Genomic DNA, 27,591 nt, shown 5'->3' on the forward strand with positions numbered 1-27,591 from the left:
AAGTGCCAGAGAAACTCAGCAGGTCATCCAGCATCCATACTTTCCACAGATGCTACGTGACCTGCTGACTTTCTCCAGCATTTTTGTGTTATACACAAGACTAGAGTCTGCAGATTTTCTTGTGTACCTCCTGATGGTCTTCAGGACATTCTTTCTCAAAGAGGGGTGGAAACAAGAGTGTTTGATTTTTTTTTAAGGCAACGGCAGATAAATACTTGATAAACAAAGGGGGGGGGGGGAAGGTTAGCATGTGAATGGAAATGCAGAATTTATTTGACATTAAGATCAGCTATAATCTTATTAAATGGCAGAGCAAACTTATGAGTTAATTAGCTTTCTTTCGCTCCTAATTCATACATTTGTGCAATTTTACATTTTCTGCAAAGTTAACACCTAACATATTGAGATATACTATACTCCCATTGTACTTTTATCACCAAGCATGCAATGAAATATCTACACTCATGTTTTTATAAAAGAAAACAGATGCTGATTTGTCAGGGCAATAAAGTTAACAACATTCATTAGATCATTTAGAGATCTTAATTTTTTTTTAAAAAGCATGGTAACAGGCCCTTTCGGCCCCTGAGCCCCTGCTGCTCAATTACACCTAATTGACCTACAACCTGGTACATTTTGAAGGGTGGGAGAAAATTGGAGAACCCAGAATAAGCTCACATGGACATAAGGAAAATGTACAAATACTTTACAGACAGCGCTGGATTCAAACCTTCGTCGCTGGTGTTGTAACAGCATTATTCTAATTGCTATGCTAGCCATGCTGTAATATCAAAGTTCAAAAACTTCCATCAAAGTTGGATATAGTTATATTTTGTCCACTTGGGGGGGGGGGGGGGGGGGCCGGGGGGCGGAAAAGAGGTAGTCTGATTTTTGTAAAAAAATCTACATTAACATTGGATTGAACTAAAACTAATAATTACACAGATTTTCCATTAGTTAAATGAGTCTCAATATGAGCTTCAGTAATAGCAGGGGTATGTTTATGTTCTAGGGTATGTTTATGTTCTATTTTCACCATTTCGTAATGTTCCACAGTTCATGTACCTGAAAGTAATCCTCCAAGTGGTTTAAGACTTATAAATTGCTGGTCATGTTTGACTCGTTCCTCTGATGTGATTGCCCACATGTTTGGACCACCTGAAAAACAACAGGAATACACAAGTCAATATGTAGATCACATCCAATTACCATAATGGTATTTTTTTTTAATGGACAACCCCTTGTTTGAGGAAAATAATTATGCCGATCATCTTTCACTCTCCATTATGAGACAATGACTGACCTTGGAATCATGTTACTAAATCTAACATCATTAATTCCAAATCAGACTGGAATAACAGAAGGTTCTCTTTGGATCTAATTTTACAAATTTCAAGATTACCTATAACCGACAAGAGATTGTGGATATCTCAGAACATAATTCTGTGATCAGAAATTATCTTCGAGTTGAAGTGTTCATTTAAATTATGGCACTCAAATAAATGCAACTCCAAGGAACTATACGAGAGTCAACATTAACAGCCACTTAATATTGCAAACGCAAGCTGTGACATCATAGTACACATCTAGGTTCAAGAACTGTTCCCGCCTCCCCTCCAACACTTTCAGGCTCTTGAACCTTTCCGTACACAAGGTGTGCACAATGTCCCCAACATTGGAATGTTCTTATCAGCTGCCTCAGAGCCCACGGAAGTGAGGGGGGGGGGGGGAGGGGGGAGAGTCAATCTCAATCTCAAGAGAATACCAAAGCAACAGATTCAAACAAAGAAGTCAAGGAGTCTAACTCCTCAAACTTTAAAGAAATTTGAAGTGACAAAATAACAAAGAATCATCAGTTAGATTTCAGTTACAGAAAAAATTTATCACACACCAAAGAAATATTATGAGCATTTTGAGATACAAGCTCCATAGACAGATGTGTAACACCAGCAACACAAGGCACATGTGGCAAGAGATCAAGACCATAACAGATCAAAAAACAACCTTGCGAGTTAAAGAAAAAGATGCCTCCCTTCCAGACTAACTGAACATCTATGCAAGATTCAATCAGAAGAACAGACTGGCACCAAAGCGTGTCCATCTTATAAATGGACACACTGCATAGCTGCGGTTGGGGTGAGGAGAACCCTATAGAAGCTGAACCCACATAAGGCAGCAGGACTAGACAACTGAAGGACTGCACACACCAAGTGTCGTAGGTTCTTACGGACATCTTCAATACATCACTGCAGCACTCCATCTTCTCAGTGTTCTTCAAGACTGCCATCATCATCCCAGTTCAAAGAGGACGACAGTAATAGGCCATAATGACTATCACCCCATGGCACTGACCTCCACCATTATGAAATGCTTCAAGTGTCTGGTGATGGAACATAGAGCACCCTTCCAGAGTCAGTTCCACTGTTGAAGATAATATAGCTTCGTTCCTGACCCTCATGGAAAACGACACCATATACGCGCCAGGCTGCTGTTCATTGAGTACAGCTCGGCATTTAATATGATAATTCCACAGAGCCTGGTGAAGAAGTTGTCCTCACTTGGACTCAACACCCCTCTATTTCACTGAATACTGGGCCATAACAGAAAGACCAGAGTCTGTTCAGGTCACACTGAGCAACGGTGCCTCTCAGGGCTGAATACCCCCCAGGGCTGAATGCCCCCCAGGGCTGAATGCCCCCCAGGGCTGAATGCCCCCCAGGGCTGAATGCCCCCCAGGGCTGAATGCCCCCCAGGGCTGAATGCCCCCCAGGGCTGAATGCCCCCCAGGGCTGAATGCCCCCCAGGGCTGAATGCCCCCCAGGGCTGAATGCCCCCCAGGGCTGAATGCCCCCCAGGGCTGAATGCCCCCCAGGGCTGAATGCCCCCCAGGGCTGAATGCCCCCCAGGGCTGAATGCCCCCCAGGGCTGAATGCCCCCCAGGGCTGAATGCCCCCCAGGGCTGAATGCCCCCCAGGGCTGAATGCCCCCCAGGGCTGAATGCCCCCCAGGGCTGAATGCCCCCCAGGGCTGAATGCCCCCCAGGGCTGAATGCCCCCCAGGGCTGAATGCTCAGCCTGTTCCTGAACCAAGACTGCATTGTCAGATCCAACTTCAACAGAGTCATCAAATTTGTGGATAACAACAATAATTGGCATCAACAGTAACAATGAGTCACATTTCAGAGAAGAGGTGGAAAATCTTGTGATATTGTATGTGAATAACAACTGGAGTCTCAACATGGAGAAGACAAAGGATATGATCGTGGACTTCTGGAGGACCAGAAATGACAACCCTCCACTGCACATTAATAAATCGATAAGAGTGAGGAGAAAGCACCAAGATCCTTGGAGTCCACTTAACAAGTGACCTTTCCTGGAGACACAACATCTCCCCATTTGTCAGGAAGATGTAGCAGCGAATGCACTTCCTGAGAAGACTGAGGTGAGCAAGGCTACTGTCCACCATCCTGTCAACTTTCCACAGGAGCTGAATCGAGAGTGGCAAGGTTGATGTCGAGCTTTGGTCAATCCATAAGTGCAGCAGAAAGGATCACTGGGGTCTCCCTCCCCAACCTTGACATAATCTTCCAGGATCATTGTTTGAAGAGAGCTTGCAAAATCATTGAGGACCTGTACCATCCTGAACACTGCATCTTTCAGCTATTCTGGTCTTAACAGAGCGAAAACCCACCAGACTGAGAAACAGCTTCTTCCCACGGGCAACAAAGTCTGCTAAACGACTAAATGAAATACTCATCCACACCCGCCAAGACTCTACTATTTATTGAACAATATTTAGTTATTTTTATATATGTATAGTTTGTCTGGATGTGTGTTTGCATGTTTTTGCACCAATGGCACATATCCAAGTCAATTTATGACATAAATTGAAGATGTAAATGAAGGAATTTAAAAAGGGAAATAATAATAAAAGGGAAAGCATAATTGGTCAGCTAAAAAACATTCACCTTTTAATGGCATAATTTCTCTCCTTTGACCCTCAATGTTGGGATACAGATTTGTAAATGCACATAAAATATATTAATAGCACTAAATAAAGTGAATTGAGCTAACTCTAACATTCATGGTACATACTAATCAGAGACTGGTATCTTCATGGGTCATATCATCAGATAGAAAGTACTTGTGCTGTCATTCAGCATGAATGGGTGAGACAATCATTGGTCTAATAATGAATGTGTGATTGCTTTCATGCATCTCAAACAATGATATCTGATAATAATTCAAAATTCTATTTTGAATTTAAAGAATTAGAATCAGAGGAGAAACATACAACACATTATCACAAATGTTTTAAAATATATCAAGATTATCTATTTTTAAATTTCAGCAAATATAATGCCTCAGTAAAGAGAAATAGGATAGCCACATCTCCACCCTTCATTCCTCCTCTATTTGAGAGGTGGATCATCCATCTGACTGCCAGTTAGAATACCACTTCTGCATCTGGCAATGTTTTCATGCATCCAAAACTGGTAATTTAACTGCATTGAGGAAAACTGAAGGGAGCTATTTCCTTGTCAGAGATTTTGAAATGACCCAAATGAAACTTTGATGGACAAGGAGTATGAATGGCAAAGTTAACCTGACTAAATCTCGTCTCATAACAAAGGGTTTTTTTTGTCTTTGCTTATATAGAGGTTTTTCTTTCTGAAGATGACACTCAGAATTATTCTTTGTTCACTGATAGACAAATTTATAAATCGTAATAGCAATTTTATAAATTTGATTGTAACTTGATGTAGAATTTCATTTCATCAGACATTCTGTCCACAGTTCAGGGCCACATTGGGTATTGGAAAAGGTCAAAGATTGCAGGTCAGAATGGGATTTGGAAATTGAAATGTAAACAACCAGGTGCTCAGGATAGCAATTGCAGAGAGGGAGCAGATGCTCTGCTAAACTGTTGCAAGGTTTACCTTTGGTGTCATTGGCATAGAAGAGGCCACACCAGGACACCAAATGCAGGCGATGAGATTGAAGGGGGAGGTGAAAACTTGCCTGGCGTAGAAGGGCTGTTTAGGTTTTTCAATGAATGTGAAAGCTAGAGAATTAGGGGAAACCTTTCCTCTATTCTGTTTGGGGAATGTTGAGGTGAGGGTAGAAATTGAGGAAATACAGGAGAAGGCTTCAGCAACCACAGTTGAGGTGAAGTCATGTTCCCTGAAGAAGGAGGACATTTCAGATGTCCTGGAATATAAGGACTCATCTTGTCAGAAAATCCAGTGGAGCTGGAGGAACTGGGAGAAATGAATGGCATCCTTATAGGATGCGGGGTAAGAGGAGATATTGAATGAATCTTTTCTGCTTAAATATATATATATATATATATATATATATATATTATATATATATATATATATATATATATATAATATATATATATATATATATATATATATATTATATATATGTGAGTGTGTGTGTGTGTGTGTGTGTGTGCGTGCGTGTAAATATTACGTGTGTGTGTATATATATAAATACACACACACATATATACATATACATATATATACACACACATACATACACATATATATATACATATACATATATATACACACACATACATATATATACACACATATACATATATACACACACACATATATACACACACATACATATATATACACACACATACATATATACATATACACATACATATATATATACACACACATACATACATATATATACACACACATATATACACACTCATACATACATATATAAATATATATACACACACACACACACACATACACATATATATATATATATATATATATATATATCAGAGAAAGCCTGTTTGACTCTCTCTGCTTGCAAAACCACAAGGCCCTCTTAGAACAGCTCCGGACAGTTCTTGCAAAGACTGTTGGCCCCAACATGTCTCGCATTGGGCAGAGCACCAGTATTTTAAATAAGATCTGTTGTGACCTACTCTAACAAACCTTTCCCAATTTATCTGCCAAAAACATATCTATATACTCTGTCATACGGTAACTGCATTTTTTACATTTTCTGAAAAATTATGTTTTGATAGCATTTTTTCACTCAGCCTCAAGCATGTAGTTCAATCTTCAATTCATGAATCAGGCTTTCCTTATCATAATAAAACAGCCTGGATTTTATAATTGTAATATAGCAGTCAGTTCTATCAAAATGAAAAACTGAACGCGTTTCGAAGTACAAGCTTCACCAACATAACAGAAATCAAATCGTGGCTGCCACTGATACCCTTCTCTCCACAGATTACACAAAACCAGTTGTAAAAACTCATAATTGGACTTTGAGTATATACATGAATCACAGCATCACAAGTACTTGCATATAAGCAGCTGCAAAATAGGGAAGTTGATAATACAGTATTAATAAGCAACATTTTTCAGAACCAAAGAAGAAGCTTCATGATCTTAATCTTACTTGTATTGCAAGCAAGAATTAAACCTTGATGTTTTGATGCAAGTAGGAATGTTTCAAACTGTTGAGCTAATAGTTTAGCATGACACTTGTAGGCTTAACCTTCAGAAATCAGAGCAAACTGATAGGAACTTCAGACACATAAATGTAAAAAGAGTCCAAAAATGTCATAGTTCAATGAGTGGGTTTTAATGACATACAAAACCATATTTACTATTTAATGACTTCTGCAGTCATAAAATTATAACCTTGATTATGCCCTTCAGTAACCCTCTCAATGCTTCCTAAAATTAGGAAGATAGCTTTAACAGGTTTTTTATATTTCAGGTCCCATCTTAATGACATTGATAGGTGCCCATCTTTATTCCACACTCTGTTAGCTACGTATTAAATATCCCATCCATCGTTCCACTGATAACTACTCCTGTGACTGCACTCGCACCTCCCCCCTAACCACCATTTGGGGTCCCACACCATCTTTCCACGAAGCAACATTTCACTTGTGAATCTATAGAGGTCATTTAGTACTCCTGATGTGGCCTTCCCGACATCTAGGAGATTGGCAACAGATTGTTTCATTGAGCCCTTCGTTCTGACCGTTGCAACAACAAGGACACCCCAATGGCCAAATACTGACCATGGCCTCGTGCTTCCAAGTTGAAGTAACCTGTAAACAAGAGAACACCTTCTATTCGATTTCAGCAGTCTCCAACCAGATGGCATTGATATTGTCTTCTCTGATTTCCATTAAACCCACTGGCCCAAATCTCTCTTTCCCTCATCCCTTCTTTCCTTCTTCCTCCAGCTCCCCACATGACCTGCTGAGTTTCTCCAGCACTATTGTGCACTTATCCAGAACTGCAGCATCTGCAGATTTCTTGTTTATCTAAATTATGTAACTGGACGCAATAAATTTTTACCTTTCAAAATTATTCCTTGTGCTTAAGTCTCAATAAACAAAGACCCAAGCAGCTACCACCTGACACTATAACTATTCATTTACTAAAATGGTCTCAGATATTTTAACAACAAAACAAAAATAAGCCTACATGTGTTAAAAGCAGTGGAATAAAATAGATCACTAGAAATTCAAAGTAAAATTTACCTCTCCAGATACCCTATGTGTATTAACAAAGATTGCAAAGGAAGTAATTTGGTGACTAGCCCTATTAACCAATCTGGAAATTACATTATATCCTGTGTCAGTTACTGTTAAATTACCTCTCTCGAGGTTGAGGGGTAATCTTGAAGATAATACTGTCACAGTAAAGAGATTTTAAGTACTCTCAACAGCATGCACTTTCAGACCAAATTTTCCACTTCACTCTACATATTAAGAAGTATTTCTGATTGCATTGTCCCTCCTAGCTTGCCACAATAAGTAAATATGACCAGATTGCATTGTTTTTGAATCCATGTGGTTTAAGAAAACTAGAATCCTATGTCATGATACCATTACTGGGTTGACCACATATGCATTTCGGCAATCAGATAGTGCTCCAGTAAATAGAACAATAACTTCATGACAGCCGTTTAGGTAACAGGAATTTGTCCTCGCAGACTTCACAAACTGCCATTCAAAAATTTGTCAGACAGAATAAATTTCTCTCTCGCAGAATATGTAAGGGGAAAAAGAGTAAATAAAGAATTTTGTTTTCAGTTTGCTTTTCCTGATGCTTCTGCAAATGAAGAGACTTCATATTCTGAAAAAAAAAAATTATAATACAGATAATATCCCAGGAAGCAAAGTCCAGGAGTTATCCAAATCATTTTTCAGATATTTTCTTTATGTCAGAGTTTATTCTGAATTCGCAAAGGTTTGAAATGAATGAACATGAACACATTCATAAAGTTATTTTCCTAATAGTTCAAATTAGATTCCTACACTTATTGTTGGGCCTCATGTGGTCAACAAAAATACAAACTAAATATTTACTAATGGATAAATATTTGTAATATGAGTAAGTGTTTTATATAAGTTGTATTGATGACAGATCAGAGCTGTAAAATTAAACAATCTTTTTTTTTGTTGATCAGTTAGCTGGTAGTGCCTCACTCCACATCAAAAATTTGACTTAAATTACTCCACCTTCTGTGAGTTATTTTCGTGAAAAAAAGTAGAATCTTCCCCTTTAACATCATTCTCTTCTTCATTTACAACCCCATTGGTGCCAGTGCAGAACTTGATAATTTTAATCAAATTCACTACTAACTTCCATCCTGCCCTGAAATTTACCTGGACTGTTTTTGACACCTCGCTCCCATTCATTGCCCTCTGTTTCCATCAAAGAGGACAAGCTATCCACTGACATCTACGACAAACCAACTGACTCTACCATAATTATCATCTTCTCATCCTGTCCCTTGCAAAGGATGGCATCCATTTCTCACAATTACTTCACCACATTTGTTCCCAGGATGAGGTCTTCCATTCCAGGAAATTCAAAATGTTCTCTTTCCCTAATAAACGTGAATTCTCCCCAACTATCATTGATAAAGCTACACCCATATTTCCCCCATTTCTCGTACTTCTTCTCATACCCACTTCTTCCAGTCAGAAGAAGAGTTCCTCCAGTGCTACTTTCCACCCCACCAGCCCCCACATCTAACACTTTAGCCAACTTCAGAGTGATCCCAATACCAGCCACGTCTTCCCCTGTCACAAGGGCAAATCTCTCAAACACTCCTCCCCACCCAACCTTCGGCTTTCTTAGGCACTTGCCACTGTAACTTCAAAACGTGCAGAACTTCTCCCGACATCTCCCTGTACACCAAGGCCATAAACAGATCTTCCAGGTGAAATTGTGCTTTACATGCATATCAACCAATCTGATCTACTATATTTGCTGTACCTTTTGTGGTCTCCTCTACATTGCTGAGACCAACACAGACTGTGTGACAGCTTCACTGAATACCTATTCTCTGTTTGTGGGTCTAAACTTGAGCTTCCTGAAGCCAAACATTTTAACACCACAACCATTCCAAAAGTGCTGTCTGTCCTTGGCCTCATCAATTTTCAGGGCAAGGCTAAAAATAAGGTTGAATGACAACACATATTCTTCCTGGATAACCTTAAACCTAGACCCATAGAACACTACAGCACAGAAAACAGGTCATATGGCCCTTATCGTCTGTGCCAAAATCATCATTCTGCTAGTCCCACTGACCTCCACCCATTCTATAACCCTCCAGACCTCTCCCATCCATGTATCTATCCAATTTATTTTTAAAACTTAAAAGTAAGCCAGCATTTACCATGTCAGGTGGCAGCTCGTTCCACACTCCCGCCACTCAGAGTGATAAAAGTTCCCCTTAAACCTTTCCCCTTTCACTCTAAAGCCATGTCCTCTTGTATTTATCTCTCCTAATCTAAGTGGATAGAGCCTACTCACATCTACTCTGTCTATACCTCTCATAATTTTCTATCAAATTTAATGGCAAAACACTGATTTTTTTTTCTAATTTTAGGTAACCCCCTACCTCCCATCTGATTGCACTTTATCCAGATCTTCTTTGCCCCCCCCCTTCCAAATCCACCTCTCTTACCTTCTGTCCTATACTCTGATCACCTTAGGACCTCTCCCACCATCCCTTTATAAATGCAATTTCACCTATTCTATCTTAAGGCCCTTTCACACTTGCCAGTGATCCCAGGAATCGAATGCTAATCAGCCTTTAAAGTGGCAAGTGTGAAAGCAAAATCTGGTCAATGCCGGTGTCAGATGATGTAATCTCACGCGAGGGATTGACGACCTCGACCCCGTACAATCCCCAGCGTCTGCAGATGCTGGCATTGAGATAATGCAAGTGTGAAAACAGGCAATTGCATATTGCAGGCACTTCCTATTAATGGTAGAATAGGCCAAACGCCAAGGATAAACCCCTGCAAGTGTGAAAGCATTCAGAGTCCCAGTTAGAAGTGGTCTCGTGTGAAAGGTCAAAACCCCATTCCTATCCCGGAATATTGAAAGGCTGATTTACTGGGATGGAAGTGTGAAAGGGACTTTAGTCTTAATAAAGGGTCCAGTCCCGAAACACTGACTGACCATTTCTACCCACAGATGCGGTCTGACCTGCTGAGTCACTCCAACAATTTTTTGCACAAGATTCCAGTATCTACAAACTTCATGTTTCCCTTCCTGTTTTATGTTTATGTCAGCTAATGCCCTAGATTATCAGTCATGTGGAAGGGTATGTCTGCCCCAGATTATCAATTCCATTTTGGTTTTCCAAAATGTAATACTGATGACTTAAGGCAAATTGGGATAGTATCAGAAATCAACATTGGGATAGTATCAGAAATCAACTCCATAGAAGAAAGTTGAAATCTCTATCAATAGTTTCACTTGTTTCAAGATACATTTTTTAAAAATAAAGTATAACTTCATTATTATCAGGATGATACTCTTCAGTACTTTGTTGGGACAGATCTTCCGTGGCCAGTTAGCATGCCACTGCAACAATGAAGCTTCTTTTGCATGCCACCTGAAACTTTGTTCCCAAGTGGTCAATCCTCATTTGGATCAGTGAGGTCCTATACAGCAGTAATTTTTTTATGAATCGATGAGCAGTTTCACCTCTGAATGGTTTCAACAATCTGTGATCTTCTCTGTCCCTCTGGTGTGTAAATTGGCCATTCTAGATTTTGTTCTCAAGTGTTTTTACTCTGGATCATCCCACGGGAAGCTACAGGAATTTAAGTTTGCGTGAAAGGTTTCAAGCAAGATCCTTCTCTCGATCAAGCTTTCATCAAGTTACTGAAGGCCTTGGACCTTAAATCATAATTCTGTTTCTCTTTCCACAGATAGAAACATAGAAACATAGAAGATAGGAGCAGGAGTAGGTCATTCGGCCCTTCGAGTCTGCTCCGCCATTCAATGAGATCATGGCTGATCTTAAAGTTCAGTACCCCATTCCCGCCTTCTCTCCATAACCCCCAATTCCCTTATACTGAAGAAATATATCTAATTTCCTCTTAAATATATTCAATGAACCTGCCTCTGCTGCTCTCTGTGGCAATGAATTCCACAGATTCACCACCCTCTGGGTCAAGAAATTCCTCCTCATCTTGGTTCTAAATGGTTTGCCTATTATCCTCGAACCATGGCCCTGGGTTCTGGACTCCCCACCATTGGAAACATCCCTTCTGCATCCATTCTGTCCAGTCCTGCTAGAATTTTATATGTCTCTATGAGATCCCCTCTCAATCTTCTAAAATCCAGCGAGTACAATCCCAAATTGCGCAATCTTTCCTCATAAGTTATTCCTGCCATTCCAGGTATCAGCCTGGCAAATCGCCTTTGCACTTTGATACTGTCTGTCCTACTACACGTTTCCAGCAATTTCTTCTTTTACTTCAATAAATCTTAATGGGTCATGCTACATATTGGCCACAGCTTATCTCTGGCACTCAGCCAGGAGTTGAGGGAGTCTAGAGCAGTGGGCAACAGCCAGATTGCGAAGAGGATTGAGTCCTCCTCCTCCATACTCTCGCCTACCCTCCAGCCCCAGACCTCTTGGTCAGCATCTCTGTCCGACATTCGAGAGTGACTGCTAGCAGGTTTTAAGAGAATTCAGCTATCATCTTTACCACACCATGTTCATTACTCAATTTTGTTTCTCTAACAAGAATGCAATAAAATATCTTTATAGGTAGAGTAATAATTTCTCATGATACAACTTGAATGCCTCAGACATTCTTCAGTTCCAAGGTGTCCATTACACTCTCACTGTTTTGATGTTCCATTATTTACTGAAAAACAATACGATTTAAGGAAGCATGAACAGATTATAGTTTGCATAACAGCACATTCAAATGGGTCACCTTGCAATGTGTTGACCCACCCAAAAATTTAAGAAAAGTGCACATTAAATGTAACTGGATACTGAAAAGGATGGATTATTTTAATTATATTTCACTGACATCAATGTTCCCTTCTTAATTCATTTTAAATTTTGTTGCGACGTAATCCCATGTCAGCAATGTATTTGTGAGAAATTGTCTGAATTATTGTGTAAAATGCATCTTGTATGTGGAACACGCCATTTCCAATGTTAAAGATTCATTTGGAAATGCTTTGAAATGTTAACACAGCCACTATGAAATCTCCAAAAAAACTACTTACATGAAAATGTCACAATTCTTCTCAACGTAGCTTTGTACCAAGCACAGTATGGATCAAATTTTAAGTTTCTTACATGAACATTTAATTAGCATTGGTGCTAACAGTACAACAATAGCTGAATGGTTATTTTGGTGACCAAGAAACATGCATATATGTAAAAATATTCCTTCGATATAAACTGTTAGAACTATATTGTAGAAACAACCCCTTCTCACCCAGTCAATTCTCACCTTTCCTCTCACCTGTGTACCATCCATATCCAATTAACACTTTCTGTCTGTTAATCTGTACTTTTTCCCTTGCCCATTCTTCCCTCCCCAGCTTTTTAATTCAGGTGCCTGCCAATTTTTTACTCATACCTTGAAGAAGGACTCATGCCCAAAACGTGGATTATAGAACTGAACCTACTATGGATGTTGCAGGACCTGCTGAGTTCCTCCAGCGTTTCTATGTTTTTATCATTAACTTTGATTTTGTTGCTGTAATCAACTCTTATTCAGATATTCCCTTGTGTGAACTATTTAATCATGCCTCCACGAAGCATCTTGTCATAATACGTTAAAGGAATTATATAAATGCAAATTTCTGTCCTTTGCTGTTTGTTGGACTGGATACAAACAAGTAATTGCCCCGTTTCCAACAATAAAATAGTAATCCTACTTCAAAAGTACTAGCTATATACAATCTGTATATAACTAGTAAAATAAAATGGCAGCGCATGAGGTTTCAGCACCCACTTTGGCTGACCAAAGGAACTGCACACAATAACCATCCAAGAATCTTATATTTATGAAACAATATTTATTTACAATAAAATCCCCATTATCCAGCATCTACAGGGATTATGGGTGCTGGAATGCAAATTTTCCAGATAACTGAACTCACTCTTAAAATGCTTGACTAATACACCTGCATTAAGAATACATTGTTTAAAAGACAAAGGACAATGCAAAATGTAATTTGAAAAAAATCAGTATTGTAGACTTTAATTACGTAAAGTTCACAGTCATCAAGTAATTCCTATAAATTATAAAATTTAAATTCAAACCCCGATTGCTGACAAATGACCACCACCATAATTAACCTCCCTTCCCCAAGTTTACAGAAAAGGCTTTACTAATATATCTAATATTAATAGATATAGGCTTTTTCTCGGCAGGGATGGGAAGACACTTTGGGAGAGTCGCCCCAGCGGTGAGGGGCATTGACTGGCTCTTCATCCTTGGGTCTCGGTCACACTCACGGCACAATCGACTCAACTCCATACTAGTGGCCCAGACAGGCCTTTGGTACACCTTCCTCGCACTGACAAGCCGACTCACCTCCACACTAGTGACCCAGTCAGGGCCTCGGCGCAACCTGACTCATCTCCATGCAAGGTCAAGGGCCTTGCACCCTTTAAATTCAAGCCTCAACATTGCGCTAACTGCTACACTAACCATGCTGCCATCATATTTAAACCCCTCCTCCCCCAAATTTACAGATAAAGCCTTACTAATACAGTAAATAATTTAATAATAAAAATGAAGACTAACCAGGCAGAGATAGTGCGAGTTGGCCCAGCAGCAAGCAGCACTGGCTGCCACATCATTCTAGGCACCAGCATTTTATTCAAACACAAAGTTATTGAAACAGCTGCTGGGGGCAGGGCAAAGCAATGGCTGCCGGCTGAATATTTGCTCCCAAGGGTTTGTGTGTTGCTTAGGAGAGCATTTATTTCTACAATTTTAAACTTTCATTTAAAACTTTATTTATTCTGTTTTGTTCTAAAACATGTATTTATTTATTTATTTCCTCAATTTTATTTTTGGTTGTTTGAGTTTCCAGTTGATTGAAATGCCAAATAAAGGGGTTTTTACTGCATTTATTTGTATTTATGAAGAATAGTCCTTCATATACATGGTTTGTCTAAATGTGTGGATGGATGATTGTGTGCCTGCATGTTTCATCGGATTCCACTGGTGCAATCAGGTGACACTAAATTTAACTTTAAATCTGTGAAATAGTTTGGGATATCCTGATTATATGACAACTGCAAATATAAATGCATTTAATAATATGGTTTAAAAACTGCATCTGAAACTGCAAATTTTTAGTAAGACCTGTCAAGTCCCCTTTATTTGTCATTCATACCATAACTCAAAACGGTCAACCAGTTTACCTATCTCGGCTGCACCATTTCATCAGATGCAAGGATCGACAATGAGATAGACAACAGACTCGCCAAGGCAAATAGCGCCTTTGGAAGACTACACAAAAGAGTCTGGAAAAACAACCAACTGAAAAACCTCACAAAGATAAGCGTATACAGAGCCGTTGTCATACCCACACTCCTGTTCGGCTCCGAATCATGGGTCCTCTACCGGCATCACCTACGGCTCCTAGAACGCTTCCACCAGCGTTGTCTCCGCTCCATCCTCAACATCCATTGGAGCGCTCACACCCCTAACGTCGAGGTACTCGAGATGGCAGAGGTCGACAGCATCGAGTCCACGCTGCTGAAGATCCAGCTGCGCTGGATGGGTCACGTCTCCAGAATGGAGGACCATCGCCTTCCCAAGATCGTATTATATGGCGAGCTCTCCACTGGCCACCGTGACAGAGGTGCACCAAAGAAAAGGTACAAGGACTGCCTAAAGAAATCTCTTGGTGCCTGCCACATTGACCACCGCCAGTGGGCTGATAACGCCTCAAACCGTGCATCTTGGCGCCTCACAGTTTGGCGGGCAGCAGCCTCCTTTGAAGAAGACCGCAGAGCCCACCTCACTGACAAAAGGCAAAGGAGGAAAAACCCAACACCCAACCCCAACCAACCAATTTTCCCTTGCAACCGCTGCAATCGTGTCTGCCTGTCCCGCATCGGACTGGTCAGCCACAAACGAGCCTGCAGCTGACGTGGACTTTTTACCCCCTCCATAAATCTTCGTCCGCGAAGCCAAGCCAAAGAAGAAAAAAAAATGCAAGGCACAGTCAGGATGAGAAAGCATTTTTCCAGGTCCATGGAGCAAATTTACATAAATAAGAGTTAAATATTAAAACACAAAAATACAATAAAAATCCATGATATACTAGTTCACGTGTGTTCTAGGAATTGAGGAGCCTGATGGCTCGGGGAAAAAACCTGTTGTACCATCTAGATGTTTGGGCCCAAATGCTACGATACCTCCTTCCAGATGGCAAAAGGGAGAAAAGTTTACAAAAGGGGTGTGAAGTCCTTCACAATGTTATTTGCCTTCCGCATGCATTGTGCATTGTAGATGTCTGTCATGGTAGGAAGAGAGGCCCCAATTATCTTCTCCACTGACCTCACTATTCTCTGTAGGGTCTTAGGTGGTACAGCTTTCAAACCAGGCGGTGATGCAATGACTCAGAATGCTCTCAATACATCCTCTGTAGAACATAGTGAGGACGGAGGGTGGGAAATGAACTTTTCTCAGCCTCCGCAGGAAGTAAGGCGCTGCTGGGCTTTCTTGGTGATTGAGCTGGTGTTGAGGGACCAGGTGAGATTCTCCGCCAAGTGTACCTGAAAAAACTTGCTACCCTTGACAGCGGTAGAGCTGTCAATGGCCAGCGGAGAATGATCCCCCTGGGCCCTCCTTAAGTAAACAACCATTTCTTTTATTTCATTAATGTCCAGATGCAGGGTGTTTGCTCTACACCAATCTGTTAGCGACTGACTTAATCTTTGTACACCAACTCATCATTCTTACTTATAAGGCCCACCACGGTTGTATTGTCAGCAAACTTCATGATGTAGTTCGAGTTGTGTATGCTGCACAGTCATGAGTCAACAAAGTAAACAGCAATGGACCTCCCACCATGTTCAGTGTAATGGTCTTAAAAGTGCTGTTTCTGATCCAGACTGCCTTAGGTCTCCCATGAGGAAGTCAAGAATCCAATTACAGAGGGAGGTGTTTAGGCCCAGGAGGCTCAGTCTCTATCAGGTACTGAGATATGATTGTGTTGAATGCTGAACTGAAGTCAATAAACAGCATTCGAACATACGAGTCCTTATTTTCCAGGTGGGTGAGGGCTAGATGGAGGGTGGTGGTGATGGTATCATGCTTAGAGTGGTTGGATCTATATGCAAGAATATTTGAATATTTTTCTAATCTAGATAACGTTTGCTCATTTACTTATGATCACATATCGCATAATTTTATGAATAGTTTATCTTTTTGAGATCCAGTATTTGGGGATTAAAAAGCAAAATGATTCCACACCTTCACCAGGTTCATGCTACTAGACTGCATTTGCAACATTCTGTCAAATGCTTTCAGCTAAAACTGGGAAGATATTCATCACAGAATGCACCACAAACCACATGCCTTGGTTATAGTTCAGAGCATCTCCTCAACTATCATAGGCCAAGTACATGCAAACTCAATATTCTATTTGACCCTGGGCTTAGCTTCCAAGTGCATGTTCCTGCATTGTAATATCCATCTACTCCACTTCCTGAAGAAAACCCAGCCATTCCATTGCCAAAACAATTACCCAAATCTTCGTAACTTTTACTTAATTACTCCATCCACCAAGTTAGTTAAAGTCTGAACTCAAAAATCTTTGTGGACTGTATTCTCTGCCACACAGTCATGTTAACCTCTCCTCACTCTTTATTCTTCTCTTATTGAAATATAGAATTCTCAATATCAGATTTAACCAAACTAATCTCATTTCATGATTTGACCTTACTCCCAACATATATTATTTTGAAGATCCTAGTAAGGTTTCAGTTGTATTTGTGATAATAATGTTCAGGCCACCAACCATTAGTGGTTTACTCTGCATTTGGTTATTTTTTTTCCCCCAAAACAACTTGGCACTTATCCTGTATTTTTTTTCCCTCGATGACACTATGGGATGGAATGTACATTTTAGCAGAAATACAGCAAAAATCTCAAAGTCATTAACAGCAGTGAACTTCAAAACACAGTAATTTTGTGTCAGAAAACAAACTGCTGGAAGAACTCAGCAGACAATGTTTCAGGTCAGGTTCCTGCATGATCCTTGATGCAGGGACCTGACCCAAATCATTGACCATTTCTTTGTCTCCACACATAGCTGCTTGACCTGCTGACTTCCTGATTTTGTTTTCTGCTCCAGATTCTGGAATCTACATTATCTTGTGTTGCAATCATGAATCAGTGAAATTGGAATGATTTTCAAGAAGGAAGCACAAATTGGACCTCTAACCCTCCAGGAAATGTGTAAAAAATAATTGCACAGCAATAGAAATACAGATGCTCTATTATATTAATTTATTACTCCAAGAATAGATCGGCAACTGCTGAAGACAATGAAATAAATACAGGTGCAAATTCATCAATTAAATGAATTAAAGATGTGCCAACATTGTACTTGATGTGAATGTGTGGTTAAAAACCTCACCCAAAACCTTATCTACTGTATTTGGTATTCCCGATATGACTTCCTCGAAATTGGTGTAACTAACAGACTTGAGGACCATTTTGCAGAATTTCTGCATTCTCTCCACAATAGCGATCCCAGACTCTTTTCGATTGCCCTTCCCATTCCTACACCAACCTGTCCATTCTTAGCTTTCCCCAATGCCAGATAGAAACCCAACACAAACCAGGGGAACAAGATTGCATATTCCTCCGAGAATTTCAGGGGCCTTGTCCTCTCCCTCTTTTTCTGAACTACTTCTATTCTTTCCCATTTTGCCCTCCCTTTTCACCACTTCCCCTTTTGTCCCCTTTCCCACCCACTCATTCTCATTCCCCCTCCCTCTTTGGTTCCTTCCTCTTCAACCTCTATTTCCTCTTTTGGATTCTTCCCTACATTTCCTCTTGCCTCCCTTCTATTCCATCTTATTCTCATTATACTATTATTGTCACCTCTCATTCTTCGGCACTGGCTGCCTTTGTATTCCATCTCATTCCTGTGCTTCCCTCTCTGTATCTGTATACTGCTTCTGTCTGCCATCCTTCACCTCCCTGTCGTCCACCAATCTCTCTCTGGCTCTCATCCTACCACTCCCACCCTGTCCTCACTATACCAACTCTCTCTCCTCCACACACTCAGTCCCGATGAAGGGTTTCTGCCTACAACATTCCCCTCTGATTCTGCACAACCCGGTGAGTTCCTCAAGCAGATTGAATCTAGTTGCTCCAAATTCCAGCAGCTGCAGTCTTTTGTGTAAACAATGCAAGCCCCATGTACAGGATTTAAAGCCCAGGCAAGAACAAAACTGATGAAAAATAATCAAGTCAGTATGGATTCACTCAACCCAGAAGCCTGATAGGCTTTGAAACCTTGCAGGTCAGAACAGATTATTCTTGCTTATTTCCGACCAAGGCAGTAGGATAGCCATGCCGGGTCTGGTTTTAATACTGGGATGTTTGCACAGCATTTGTGAGGAAGAGGTGAAGAAGATACTCTGTGATGAAATAGCAAAACAATAAAATAAAATCAATCAAAAGATATGGGAGGGAAGAAATATTTTCCTTGCATGATCCTAGTGTAATGACTAGTGTGGCACTACAATTCATATATAGAAAACAGATTACAGAAGCATCTGAAGTCAAGTACAGATACATCACTGAAGATATATTAGGATGCAAAATGGCAAGTCATATTCTCTGGAGTCTTATTTAGCATCTAAGGTGCTCAAATGTTTTCAGTCACTGTAGGGACTTTCAGGTGGCCAAAAAACCCTGATGTAAAGCCGCATATTCTACGCCTATGCGGCTGTCGGAGGCCACCTGAAAGAGCAGGAGGCGCACTCTCTAACCCTCCTCTGAGAGGGATAATCGCCGGAGCACTGAAGTCCCCCTAGGCACCTGAATCCAGCTGCTTGAAAGCAGGCAGGGAATGATAATCAGCTGGCAAGCGCCTGACAGCCCCCCTCCCCGCTGCCCTTGCCCCCCGGCGCGGGACGTCAGGGCAGGGACAGCTGGCGCGGGATGCCACAGACCCAACGTCCCGCGCCGACCACCCCAGCCCCGACGTCCCGCGCCGGCTGCCCCTGCCCCGACGTCCCGAAGGGACAGGAGCCAGAGTGCACTCCGAGGTGCCTCTCCTGTAGCTGTCCCTTTCAGGTGGACAGCGCTACGCTTTCAGGGCTACCACCTGAATGACCATTCCACAGATCTGCATCCGCTTCTGCAGGCACATTCTTGTTGGAGAATGCACCTGAAAGTGGCTAGAGTTAACCCTTGAATTAAAATTTCAAGTAGTGGATATCAACCTTCCATACAATGATCTTTGACTTAATTTCACAGAGATTCCAGAGCCCAAATATCCCCATCCACTTCAAATCCACATCATAAGCAAAATAAGGAATAAGCTGCTTACCATTCATGGCTGTGGGAAACTGAGCCATCATGGTCATGACCACGTCTTGCTAACTTCTGTCCATCTGCAACAAAAAACATGTTTTACAAATTATCCATCAGTGATGATCACCAGCTCATTGTCCTGCAGGGCAGGGAGAACATTAGTTCACCCTTGTGATAATGAACAATGGATGGTTCCAGGCCTCTGCTGATCAAAGTGAATTCATGTTTTTGACAGTTGGAACAAATAGGAGAGCATTTCAAAGTGAAGTATTTTAATACTATAGTTGGCAAAATGCAAAAATGCAAAACATGCAAGGAGTTGTGAATCCCTATGCAATTTTTTTTTACACTTGCTTTTCCTACCTGCTATCTCCGACCACTTTAATATAAACACAACCATAAAAAAAATCCTAACAATGAATCACACTTTAACAAATACACAAGCTCAATTTCTAACAGATATCACATTTTATATTTGAAAAACCCCACCCTGAAGTGATACTATGCTCTTTCCCATTAATCTCCCATATACTGTCTAATGTTTTGCATATGAACCTGATCATGAAATTAAAAATAATCCTTCAAATGAAAGACTAACTGAAGAGCTGGATTCTGTCCAAATGTTAGAAAATAAAGGACAGGATGTATTATTTATTTGGAACACATTCTGTTCCTATTACGTGAAGACAAACATCTCACATGTAATAGTTGACCCATACCTAAGACCGCAATGGAAGATATGCTGATGCATGAGAACACTTGAATTCTTCTTCTTTGGTTTGGCTTCGCGGACGAAGATTTATGGAGGGGTACGTCCACGTCTGCTACCGGTTCGTTGGTGACTGACAAGTCCGATGAGGGACAGGCAGACACGATTGCAGCGGTTGCAAGGGAAAATTGGTGGGTTGGGGTTGGGTGTTGGGTTTTTCCTCCTTTGTCTTTTGACAGTGAGGTAGGCTCTGCGGTCTTCTTCAAAGGAGGTTGCTGCCCGCCGAACTGTGAGGCGCCAAGATGCACGGTTGGAGGCGATATCAGCCCACTGGCGGGGGTCAATGTGGCAGGCACCAAGAGATTTCTTTAAGCAGTCCTTGTGCCTCTTCTTGGGTGCACCTCTGTCTAGGTGGCCAGTGGAGAGCTCGCCGTAGAACACGATCTTGGGAAGGCGATGGTCCTCCATTCTGGAGACGTGACCCACCCAGCACAGTTGGGTCTTTAGCAGCATGGATTCGATGCTTACGGACTCTGCCAGCTCAAGTACTTCGATGTTGGTGATGAAGTCATTCCAATGAATGTTGAGGATGGAGCGGAGACAGCGCTGATGGAAGCGTTCTAGGAGCCGTAGGTGATGCTGGTAGAGGACCCATGATTTGGAGCTGAACAGGAGCGTGGCTATGACAACGGCTCTGTACACGCTGATCTTTGCGTATTTCTTCAGGTGGTTGCTTTTCCAGACTCTTTTGTGTAGTCTTCCAAAGGCGCTATTTGCCTTGGCAAGTCTGTTGTCTATCTCTTTGTCGATCCTTGCATCAGATGAAATGGTGCAGCCGAGATAGGTGAACTGGTTGACCGTTTTGAGTTCAGTGTGCCCGATGGAGATGTGAGGGGGCTGGTGGTCATGGTGGGGAGCTGGCTGATGGAGGACTTCAGTTTTCTTCAGGCTGACTTCCAGGCCAAACATTTTGGCAGTTTCCACAAAACAGGACGTCATGCGCTGGAGAGCTGCCTCTGAATGGGCAACTAAAGTGGCATCGTCTGCAAAAGAGTAGTTCATGGACAAGTTGCTCTTGTGTCTTGGTGTGAGCTTGCAGGCGCCTCAGATTGAAGAGACTGCCATCCGTGCAGTACCGGATGTAAACACCATCTTTATTGTTGAGGTCTTTCATGGCTTGTTTCAGCATCATGCTGAAGAAGATAGTAAAGAGGGTTGGTGCGAGGATGCAGCCTTGCTTCACACCGTTGTCAATGGATAAGGGTTCGGAGAGCTCATTGCTGTATCTGACCCGACCTTGTTGGTTTTTGTGCAGTTGGATAACCATGTTGAAGAATTTGGGGGGGCATCCGAGGCGCTCTCGTATTTGACAAAGCCCTTTCCTGCTCACGGTGTCAAAGGCTTTGGTTAGATCAACAAAGGTGATGTAGAGTCCTGAGCTCCACCACAAGGTAGTGGTTGCTGTGGCCTCTCACACTGGATCACATCTGATCCTGATGTCTGGCCTTCTGCCCTGTTTGGCGGCTCAGAGCGAACTATTGATCTTTAGTTAGAAAGTCTTCCATCGAAAAATGACATAAAATATTTTTTGTTAAGTGTAGATTTGTTGTTAACATTTCAACAATAAACATTTGACAAATTAATCTGATTGTGATTTTGTGTTATGAAGAACATAATATCTAAGACTTTGACAGCTGTGAAATGTCACTGTTCAGTCAGCTTGCTGTCAGAGCACTGTACATAATGCGTCACTCACGACGTCACCCCATGAATTTCAACATGATAGGCAATAGAATAGTGGAATGGAAAAGTGTTAAAACTGTGCAAATGGACAGGCCATGAAAGGACCAAATTTACTGTGGTGGTATCGTGCATGGCTAATGGGATGAAGCTAAGACCCTTGATTATCTTCAAATGAAAAATTAAACAAAAAATGAAATTCCCTGCAGATATTTTTGCACATTTTTATGAAAAAGAATAAATGGACGAAAATGGTGTAAAAATATGGATAGACAATGTGTGGAACAGGCGGCCAGGTGGTTTAAGTAAAGAACAGTCTGGGATATGTTTCGTAGGTACTTAACTGAGAACATTAAAAGTAGATTAACACTACATAATACTTACATGGTGGTTATCCCGAGTGGTTTGACGTCTATCTTGCAACCTCTCAATGACTGCTTGAATAAGCCATTCAAAGACCATGTGCACGAGGAATGGAATATATGGATGTTGAGTGCAGAAAAATCATTTACGAAAGGTGGAGCAATGTGTGCTTCATTGCTTGGTGAACTGTGTGATTTTGTGCTCAAGGCATGGGCCAAAGTTAAAATAGAGACTGTGATAAAATCGTTTAAAAAGTCCAGTGTCTCTTATGCAATTGATGGCACGAAAGATGATTTATTGTGGGTCACTGACAGCGAAGCTGAAACCACCTCATCAGCCAGAGTGGGACCCGTATGATGACAGTTTAAACAGTGAGAGAATGGATGTGATTGCCGCCATCTTTGCCTCAGACGATAGCAAGAGGGATTTTGACGGGTTCTAAATGTGTTGTTCTCAATAAAAATCTGTCGCAGTTGTGCCGTTTTTTTTGTTTTTCAAAGGTTGACTTTTATGGCAAATCTGCTTTTCATATCCCAAATTGGTTTCTTCATGGGTCGACATACACCAACCGGATCAGCGCAGATTGGATTTTGAGCTGGATTTAAGGTCTCAAAAGTATATCTGACTTTTAAGTCAAACCCCATTTTTTGAGAGTTATTTTGGGTTTCACAATTCAACTTGTATACTGAAATATACGGAATATTTCTCCATTAAAAAAAAAACTTTCATATACAATGTTAGGGTGACAGATGCTGATTTTGGAGATACAAGAGACCGTAGATGCAGGAATCTAGTTCAAAAACAAACTGCTGGAGGAAACCAGGTGCTGGAGCAGCACCTTTTGGGCAAATGGAATGGTCGACATTTTTGGTTCTGACTTCTGATCAGGATCTGGGTCACAACCCACAACGTTTACTATCTCACTGTCTCTTCAGATGCTGCTTGATCCACTGAATTGTCCCAGAAGCTTGATTTTCTGCTAAATTCTCATTTTGAAATCAATGACTTCAATGGCCCAGTACACAGAACAACATCAAGATGGAAAAGCCAAAAAGAGAACAAGCAGATCAGAACACTTATCAAGGGTATTAATAACCTTATGATTTGAAGAAATAAGAGACCAAGCTATGGAAAGGGTCCAAGTCTTTGGTAAGAGTCAGGCAAGGCAGGAGATGATGCAGGGAAATGGCAACATTTGAATGAAAATGTAATCTAGGTGGAGTAAAAATGAAAGTCTGCAGACACCGTGATTGAAGTAAACACACAAAACTAGGGAAATTCAACAGGTACTTTATATAGGGAAAACAAAGAAACATAACCAATGTTTCAGGCTCGAGTCCTTCAATGAGTGACAAAATGTAGGCAGGCCCCCCCAAACAAAATCCATCTTCATTTCCCGCTCATCTGCCCTGCCCCCCTCTGCCCCCAGATGCAAAGAAAACAGGATTTCAGTTGTCCTCTCCTACTACGCCATTCCCATCACCTACAATATGATCCGACCACCAGACACATCTTTTTTCTTCCACTCTCTGCCTTCTGTAGGGATCACTCCCCCTGTGACTCCCTCATCCACTCATCCCTTCCCACTAATCGCCCCCTGCTGCCACAGGAGGTATCACATCTTCACCCACACTGCCTCCCTCACCACTATTGGTGGTCCTTTCAAGTGAAGCAACACTTCACTTGTGAATCTGCAGCAATCATCTACTATATCTGGTGCTCCTGCTGTGGCCTTCTCTACATCAGAGGGACTGGATGCAGATTAGGAGATTGCCATGCTGGGCACCTTTGTTCTGTTTGCATCAGTGACAAGGATCTCCCAGTGGCCAACCATTTCAATTCTGCGCCCCAGCCCCTTGCTGACATGTCTGTCAACGGTCCCATGTCCCGTCAAACCAAGTCCACCTGTAAAAGGAAGAACAGCATCTAATATTCTGCCTGGGCAGTCTCCAACCAGAAGGCATTAACCTCGTCTTCTCCGGTTTCAACTAGACCACTCCCCGCTCTTCCTCTTATCTCTGTCTTCTTTCCTCCAGCTCTCCAACCCTTCCCTCTCCATTCAAAGAGCCATTCCCCCTACCTCTGATTGATGGTATGCCCTCCCTCCCTTATTACCTCCTGCCTGTGGGACTGTGCCCTTTGCCCTGCCCCTCCTTCCTCCACCATTTTGTTTGGGAGCCCATCTATATTTTGCTCATACCTTGATAAAAGGCTAAAGTCTGAACAGTGGTGATGTATCTTTATCTTTACTCTATAAAGTGCACTGCTTGACCTACTGAATTTTCCCAGCTTTGTGTTTTTACGGTAATCTGGTTGGGTTTATCATCTCAGGTAGAGATAAGTAAACTCATCACACACAGGGAAATAATGTCCAGAAATGGGTCCTAGATTCACTTACCCCAACACAAGAAAAACTTTCCACTCAACTACAACCTTTGGTGGTATGATGCTTTTAATATGGAACAACATTGACTTCACCCTTTAACCTGTTTTGCTAAATACTTTCAGCAAATTTTTAAATGATTACATTGGGATACCAGTAATGCTTAATGTCCTTAACATTCCATGAAGATTTATCTGCAAAGCTGTTTAGCAGTACATCCATATCTAAGTGGATCCAAAAGGTACAACTGGTATCAAAATGGATGATATGATGGATAATGAGGAAAGTTATCTGAAATTACCACAGAATCTCAATCCATTAGGAAAGCAGTCCAAGGAAGAACAAGTAGAATTTAACTGACAGGTGTGAGGTGCTGCATTTTGTTAAGTCAAATTAGGGCAGGATTTACACAGGAAATGTCAGGGCCCTGGACATTATAGTAGAATGAGGAGAAATATATAATGATCGAAGAATTGCAATTTCAATAACTTAAGAGAAATATACAAAGCAGTAGCATCATGATAAATATAGGTCAGGTGATATGTATATGAACTGTTTAAATTTTTGCCAATTTGTATTTCAAAAAGATTGTGAAATATCATCGTCAGTCATTAATATTTTCTCAGGTAATTTGCATTATTTACAGCAACATATTCTGATCACAACTCCAAGCTCCAACATTTTATTGAAGGTAGGAAGATATAAATAGAATAGTAATTTAAAGAAAATTAAAACACAATAGCAGCAGCTATTAACTCTTTACAGATCTGCAAAAGTCCTGGACCAGACAAATTCCAGCAAAGTTCTATTAATCTTTTTCTCACTTACGGAGATCCTATTTGGACTGAGTCTTTGCTCAATCATCAATTAATGGAAAATTGTTGCAAACCTTTTGTGATGTTTCTATCTCCCTTATTCTTAAAAAATAAATGAGGATCCTTCAGACTGTTCCTTGTACAGACCAATTTTCCTTCTAAATTTTGATGCCAAGATTTTGTTCTCTAGATTGGAGAATGTCATGTCTCTAACCATATCTGAGGATAAAACAGGATTCATTAAATGACATTACTCACAATTTAATATTCAACGTCTTTTAGATATTCTTTACTCTCCTCCAGTTTCGTCATCTGAATGTATTATCTCTTTAGATGCAGAAAGGGCATTCAATAGAGTGGAATGGGAATATACGAGAGAAATTTAACCTAGGTTCTCAATTTATTAATTGAATTAATTCTATTCGCTACAAATTCAATTAAATCCAAACCCTTTAAACTGCATCATAGAACCAGACAGGGTTATCCCTCAAGTCCTCTTCTATTTAGTTTGATTTTGGAACTACTGTATTAGTGGTCACTTTTTGGCAATTAGCAGAGATCTCTGGAGCTGGAAATATTCTATGCCGATGATCTTCTGCTAAACATATCCAATTCTGACCATTTGATTCCACATGTGTTGTTACTTCTCAGTCAATTTCATCAGTTTTAAGGTTATAAATTAAACTTGCAGAAGAATGAAATATTCATTTTGGTAGATGGAGAACCTGCCCATAGCTTTGTGTTAATGAAAGTGATGCCAAGACTATAATATTTATTTCAGTCTTTGCCCATCCCATTGCCCAAGAGGTTCTTTAAGGCACTCAACTGATGTGTCAGGAAGTTCTTGCGGAACGGTAAGGTGGTTAAGGTCTCCATGGAAAAATTGACTTGGGGTTACAAACTAGGAGGTCTGAAATTACCGGACTTCAAAAAAAATACTACTGGGCGGCCCAGTCGAGGTTTATCGCTTCTCTCCATGAGAGGGAGCAGGTACCCCTCCTAGCCACAAATTGGACTACACACAGTAGGAGAAAAGATAGCAGGAGAGTTAAGTGGGTCACTAAATTGATATCAAGGGAAATAGATAACGCCATACTAAAACATGTAATTCAGACATGACAAAAAATAAATCAATGTATTGGGCTAAAGGTGGGGTTATCTCCCAAATTGCCCTTGTCCCAGAACAAATTAATACCCATGACTCTGAATAATAAAATCCTGAACACCTGGTGCTGGAAGGGGATCAGGTGTATCGAGGATTGTTATGAACAGGGGCAACTCATGCCATTTGAAAAGCTGATGAATAAGTACGATTTGTCAAATAAAACTCTCTTCTGCTAACTTCAGTTAAGATCTTTCTTGAAGGATAATTTGGGACTGACTATGGCCCTACCTGCGTGTAGAGATTCTAATTCAAAGGGGAACCACATGTAAATTTATTTCTCCTATTCCAAAGTGAGGGCCAGAAGGCAAGGGAAAGGTGGGAGCGATGCTGGTCAGACTTGTGTTGGGACAGCATGACAACAGTCATTAAAGCCAGGTACAGGTTGGTGCATCAAACTGTACCCCACACCTCAAAAATTATATAAATCCAAACCAGAAATCTCAGAAATGTGCTTTGGGTGTGGTGTGGAGATTGGAATCTTTATCCATTCAATCTGGCTGTGTATAAAGGTGAGATCCTTCTGGGAGGACCTGGGGGACAT

General features: G+C 41.0%; 1 protein-coding gene across 8 annotated transcripts in view; it reads right to left on the minus strand.

Moving 5' to 3' along the window:
- Positions 1-27,591, minus strand: part of LOC138736734 (intersectin-2-like) — a 220,624-nt gene that overhangs the window by 153,546 nt on the left and 39,487 nt on the right. For all 8 annotated transcript variants that reach the window (XM_069886721.1, XM_069886717.1, XM_069886722.1 and 5 more), the window contains exons 2-3: positions 19,892-19,955; positions 1,066-1,158 (exon numbers count right to left, since the gene is read on the minus strand). In XM_069886721.1, the coding sequence (XP_069742822.1) occupies positions 1,066-1,158; positions 19,892-19,928 (130 nt within the window). In that variant the 5' untranslated portion in view covers positions 19,929-19,955. The remainder of the gene's footprint in view (positions 1-1,065; positions 1,159-19,891; positions 19,956-27,591) is intronic.

The sequence above is a fragment of the Narcine bancroftii genome, chromosome 6, assembly GCF_036971445.1.
Source record: "Narcine bancroftii isolate sNarBan1 chromosome 6, sNarBan1.hap1, whole genome shotgun sequence".
NCBI classification, from domain to species: domain Eukaryota; kingdom Metazoa; phylum Chordata; class Chondrichthyes; order Torpediniformes; family Narcinidae; genus Narcine; species Narcine bancroftii.